General features: G+C 45.4%; 1 protein-coding gene across 1 annotated transcript in view; it reads left to right on the forward strand.

Moving 5' to 3' along the window:
- LOC118424958 overlaps window positions 1-6,469 on the forward strand; it is a 49,519-nt gene that overhangs the window by 9,718 nt on the left and 33,332 nt on the right. Inside the window, exons 3-6 of the mRNA XM_035833766.1 lie at window positions 136-417; window positions 961-1,124; window positions 1,380-1,482; window positions 1,874-2,140. Coding sequence (XP_035689659.1) covers window positions 136-417; window positions 961-1,124; window positions 1,380-1,482; window positions 1,874-2,140 — 816 coding nt within the window. The remainder of the gene's footprint in view (window positions 1-135; window positions 418-960; window positions 1,125-1,379; window positions 1,483-1,873; window positions 2,141-6,469) is intronic.

Here is a 6,469-nt window from a genome sequence, read left to right on the forward strand (position 1 = left end):
ATGATAATGACGGCGATGATGATAACGAAGATGTCGGTGATGTTGATGATAAGAGGTCTTGCTCTAATGCTGCACACACTGAAATCTACCCGTTATTTGTTTGAACCTTTACTCATTCATATTTCATCAATCCAGCCTTAGATCCTCCGACCGACCTGAAGGTCATCAACGCAACAGCGATGACCTTGACCGTGACCTGGACTCCTGGAACGTCTGCGAGACTCCACTTTTACACCGTCCACGTGTGCTTCCTCCCGCCCAGCAGCCAGCCATGTCCGTACATCGAGGAGAACGCGGAGGGCAACGCCACCCAGCTGGAAATCAAAGGACTGCAGCCCCTCAGTGGCTATAACTTCAGCCTCTTTGCTGTTGGTTACTACGAAGACAGCGATCCAATTGCAACGCAGGGAGCTACACGTAAGCATGCATATTCCTACACCCTTTTGCACATCCTAGATGATTAATAAAACACTATATAGCAATATAAGCAACCTAAACCCTCAACCATCATAGCTGATGGCTCGCATATTTGCTGGACATGAGTAGTACTCTCCAAGCAGAAGCAGGAAGACTAGACATAAAAAAACAGCACCGATAAAAACTGCTACAAGCGCCTAAAAGCATCCAGAGCCCAACCTCTGCTTGGAGAGTAAGACATTATAAGCAGTACATGTAGCAGTCACAGGCTTACAGATAATATAAATGCTGTCACCGTATTGAATTAACATCCTTTTGGGTTGCCGTCTTCTTGAAACTCCTGGAAGATCTGGAAACAGCCTACCGTTTGCCAAGTCATCTCTGTAAGACATTCGTTCAAGGTACAGTTAATCATCCAAGGCTCTTCTTCAAGTCATGTGGTACAGGGACGCCCCTGCTTCTCAGCGGAATCAAATAGAACTGCAACTAACGTTGTCAACTTGAAATGTATTCGTCACTCAAACGTTCTACCTTGCGTTTCAGTGCCCCTATCACCTGACAACGTCACCGCAGTTGTCACGACGACGGACGCCTTTACGGTGGATTGGGATTACGTAACGTTAGACCGTCTTCTCGGCTTCAATGTTACAGTAATCGCTTCTGGTTTCGCCGATGTTGTGCAATCTGTTGGGATAACTATCAGAACGGTAGGGAACCGTTCACACAAAGATTGGATAGCAAAAAAAGGCATGCTTCATTGGTAGATAGATTCAACTCGTAAGATTGATTGATCACATTTTTATTGGCAATGAACCATTTAAGGAATAATACTTCCAAGAAGGTCTGTTATACTTTTAAAAAACTACGTGCATTTCAGGTACATATGACTTCATTGCGACATAACTGTATACTCACTACTCAGTCTTCCTCTCCTATTCGTCTATCGGTTGTTCATGGAACAGGCATCGTTCAGCGGGCTTCAGCCTGGTACGCTCTACCGCGTCGAAATCACTGCTGCTACGATTGACTCCGACTCCGAGCCAACCGTATTAAACGTTACTACAGGTAAGATGAACTGACTTAGACCACGTCCGATAAAAAAGGTATTAATGTATGTGCTGTTTCCTAGATATTCATTTATGCCCAGAGCCTTTGAGCATTTCTAATTCTCATAAGCTACGGGTCGCATAGCGTCTCTCTGTGGTACTGCATCGAAACGTCCGGTTGTGTTATCTCAGCTGAGGTTCTGAACTTGCTAGGGTCACGATTTTTGAGTGGTAGATTTCCGGCTGGAGAATAAAGAGTGTAAATGTGGTCCCTCTGGTAACTTTCCTTAAAACTACAGGTTTAGTCATTTTATTCATTTATAACATATCGCAAATCATTACATATAGGAGAAGAAACAATACGTCTCACACCCTGAATATTGTCATCGACAACGCCCCGTTCTTTTCAGATACGGATCCTCCTATAGCTTTAACAGCAGGGGAGACAACAACTACGTCCGTGCAAATCTCCTGGACAGCTCCTGTAGCCACCTTGCAATCATACCGGCTCAAGAGAACAAACGCACTGGGACAGACGCTGCCTAACGTGACCATACCGTCCGGCGCCTCCCAGTTTTCAGTCACCGGTCTTACACCAGCCATGAGTTACAACATCAGCCTGATCGCAGTCAGTTATGTTGGAGAGAGTACACCAGCTACGGTCACTGTTGTTACAGGTACGCAACATTCACAGCTCACAGAACATTCACACCAACCGTTGTCATGTATATAGCTTTTTTATTAACGCTAGTTCACCTTTATCCGTGGGGTGACCTTTATCCGTTGTCTTTATAAACAGCACATTTAGGAGTATTACGTCTGCGGACAGTGGTTTAAAATTTGCAGTATTTTCACAATGCTCCGATTTGAAACCACCGTCTGTCGACTTCATATCCCTAAATACGTATTTTCTTACAAACAACGAATATAGGTTACCCTCGGATAAAGGCGAACCAGCGTTACATCACCATGTAGATGTATCAATGGATGCCTATGCATATTACGCATGTGGTTGTAAAAAACTGTGTCACTTTATGCAAGAACTAATTTAGACGAAATGCCATAATTAATCTACTGTGCTCTAGTGTAAATCCACTTATAGACGCAGTAAATGCATTTTTGTGAACTGACTCAACTTTCTTTGTTCTTCTGGCCATGTGAGTTGCACGGCAGAGTGATACAAGTTACTTAGCAGTGACACAAGTTTCCTAGGTCACAATCCATGTGCTTGATGATACAGCAGTACAAGCTAGTTAGGTGGCGGTTGAATCTGTCAGATGAAAAGTGCGTAACGGTTACTGTCGCCTGTCTTGAATATGTGCCACCTTACCATAACACCTTAGTTCCTCCCGTGTCTTTGAGGCACATCGGGCTGTCCTTTTCCACCTATCTTGGCATTGTGCTTCTTTCTCTCTTTGCGCTGTACCTGATGATGGGCTTCCAGTCCTTCTCTGCATTTTATCTCCATGACAATATTTTTATATTTCAGCCATACCACAGGTATGGTGAATATGTTGTATTCGTAATGTTTCTTCTGTCTTCTTCCTTCTTCATTCTCCTGTCAAATCTTCAAAGTACGCTAGAACCAGTTCCTGAATGTCTCTGACTCAATAAGACGTCTTGCAAAGTTGCGGCACAGGTCCCGACGCCTGGCTTCTAGTGTGGGTAGGTCCTGTCGCTTCCGTGTAAGTTGTGAACGCAGGGTCAAGGATTATACGACATGCCCTTCTCTGAATAGTCTCAATCCTGGCTCGTTGTGTCGCTGTCAATCCCGCATGCCACACGGGGGCAGCATATTCACATGATGGTCACACAAGGGTCTTGTAGCATGTAAGGAGTTCGTCGGACGAAAGGTGGAAACTCCGCAGTTGTCTGAGCAAGTACAGTTTTTGGTTTCCATTTTTCACAACGTGGTTCACATGTATGTCCCACCCGAGGTTCACCTGGAACTGCAAGCAGAGTAGTTTTTGGTACTGTCGGACATTGGTAAATGTACATTTTTTAAATGCTCAGCTGAGCCCTAGCCCTAGCCCTAGCCCTAGCCCTAGCCCTAGCCCTAGCCCTAGCCCTAGCCCTAGCCCTAGCCCTAGCCCTAGCCCTAGCCCTAGCCCTAGCCCTAGCCCTAGCCCTAGCCCTAGCCCTAGCCCTAGCCCTAGCCCTAGCCCTAGCCCTAGCCCTAGCCCTAGCCCTAGCCCTAGCCCTAGCCCTAGCCCAAAAGCCCTAGCCCAAAAGCCCTAGTCCAAAGGCCCTAGCCCAAGCCCAAGCCCAAAAGCCCTAGGCCTATGACCCTATAACCCTAACCCTATAGCCCTTGCCCTAGCCCTTAGCAGCTTTATATACATTTTTGGTTCTTGTCATTCCCCTCAAAAGTTGTAAAACGCTGATGCATATGGCAACAACAACAATAGTATTGTCAAGCGAAAAGTGACAGTTTGTATTTGCCAAGTGGCAGTACCTGCATTTTAGATGAGTCTGGTTGGTTGTTCAGCATGTATCAGCACAGGTATATGTATGAGCAACATATTGTAGAATGATTTTAATGACAGAAGCGGCAAGAAGTATGAAGCGGCAAAGGGAAAGTTATTCATTCATGCATGTAAAACTAGGTCTCCTTTATCCGCAGGATAACCAAAGTCATCCTAGTTTAAAAACAGGGTACATGTATCTTGTGATATCATGTAGATGGGCGGTGGTTTGAAATTGCAATGTTGTCAAAATATTTCAGTTTGAAACCAACATCCATCATCGACTTGATATCCGTAAACACCTTGTAAAACTAATGAATATACATGTAGGTTACCCCTAGCATTAGTTAACATGAGTCCAACACTCCTATGTCCGCAGAAGCTGAACTAGTAGGCTTGTGGCCATTAAACGCGGAGTCTGGCGCATCAGATGTAACAGGAAATGGAAATGATGCCGTAGCAAGAGGAACCCAGTTAGCACCAGGTCCGTTTGGAGTCACAGACGGAGCGTTCCTGTTTTCAGGGACTGTAGGTTCCTACCTCGACATTCCTAACAATGGCAGGTTGGATGTGCGCTACTCCCACACTGTACTGGCTCACATATATCCTACTGGTGCGGCCGGGCCGATCTTCAGCTATATCACAAACAACAATGATTGGGGAGTCCATTTTTTTCAGTTAAGTTCGCAGGAACTGATCCACCGGTACGTTTACTTCTTTAATACTTTATAGTAAATCTTTTCTGGGACGACATTGTCATAATGTGGTAAACACCTGCAGGATGAGAAAATAGCATACTGTATTTTCTCAAATAAAGTATGCACCCCAATTAAAGTATGCATCCCTGATTTGGGGCAAGTCTCAGACTGTGGGACTGAAAGGTAAAATGGAAAAACTCATATAAAGTATGCACCACTTCTCCACGAATTTTGAACAGACCTTGAACTGGATAAATTCAAATATATGATGTTTTCTCCATGTTGTTTTGCATGAATCTCCAATGTTATAGTCTCTGCACACTTGTGAATTGCCTGCTGCAACTTATAAATCAATGAGAATGCAACTGGTAGAACAAATCAGCAAGTACATATCACTGGAAAAAACAGTTAAACATTATATCAAAATTAAAGTCACTATACTCATAAGAATTGTATGCAAATGTCACTCTTATGTAAATCATGTTTAGATAGTTCCTTTGGTAAGACAACTGTGTATGTTTTGAAACCTTCCTAGAAATGTAGCTCCACCTTGCTTTATTTTAGGCTCTGTTACACGCACCCCAACTTTGGCAACAACTTGTAGCACCTTTTCAACTTTGAAACGTTTAAAAAGTGCGTACTTTATTCAAGAATATACAGTACTTCATATCCAGAATCAAGAGAGCTGGCAACCACTTCTGTTCATAGCTCAGGCCCTTTAGACTGTTCAATCATGATGTTTATAAAGAAAATCATTGGCAATAAACAAGCCACATACATGAAGTACATATCCTTTGACTTTTTTAGGGTTGTAGGAAGGAATTGCGCCAACGATTCACCCTACCTCGCGGCGAATGTACTCAATCCGAATGCTTGGAATTACGTGGGCGGATCCTACAACAGTATCACGGGGATGTCATCCGTCTGGAACAACGCTTCGCTTGTCGCTGAAATATACGTTGGAGTTGCAGAAGTCAAAACTCAGTACCCGATCCGCGTGGCGATGAAGGACAGAGATAGTCGGATCTTCGCGGGTCGTATCGCCTGTCTGCAGCTATACAACTACGCCATGACTCCAGGACAGATTGAAGCAGCGCGGTATAAGTGCGGTGAGCCAAGGGTCTTCCCTGTCCTTGGTACTGAGAGGGTTTCCCTTTCCATGCTGCTGACTGTGTTTCCCCGCCCCTGGTTTCCCTATCCCGGATGCTGACTGTATTTCCCTGTCCCAAGTACAGACTGTGTTCCTGTCCCTGGTACTGACTGTGTTTCCCTTTCCCTGGTGCTGAGTGCATTTCCCTGCCCCTGGTGCTGACTGTGTTTCCCTGTCCCTGGTGCTGACTGTGTTTCCCTGTCCCTGGTGCTGACTGTGTTTCCCTGTCCCTGATGCTGACTGTGTTTCCCCGCCCCTGGTTTCCCTATCCCGGATGCTGACTGTATTTCCCTGTCCCAAGTACAGACTGTGTTCCTGTCCCTGGTACTGACTGTGTTTCCCTTTCCCTGGTGCTGAGTGCATTTCCCTGCCCCTGGTGCTGACTATGTTTCCCTGTCCCTGGTGCTGAGTGCATTTCCCTGTCCCTGGTGCTGACTGTGTTTCCCTGTCCCTGATGCTGACTGTGTTTCCCCGCCCCTGGTTTCCATATCCCGGATGCTGACTGTATTTCCCTGTCCCAAGTACTGACTGTGTTCCTGTCCCTAGTACTGATTGTCTTTGAATTTCCCTGGTACTGACTGTGTTTCCCTTTCCCTGCTACTGACTGTGGTTTCCCTTTCCCTGGAACTGACTGTGTTTCCCTTTCCCTGGTTCTGAATGCATTTCCCTGGCCCTGGTGCTGACTATGTTTCC

Source organism: Branchiostoma floridae, chromosome 10 (genome assembly GCF_000003815.2).
Source record: "Branchiostoma floridae strain S238N-H82 chromosome 10, Bfl_VNyyK, whole genome shotgun sequence".
Classification (NCBI taxonomy): Eukaryota; Metazoa; Chordata; class Leptocardii; order Amphioxiformes; family Branchiostomatidae; genus Branchiostoma; species Branchiostoma floridae.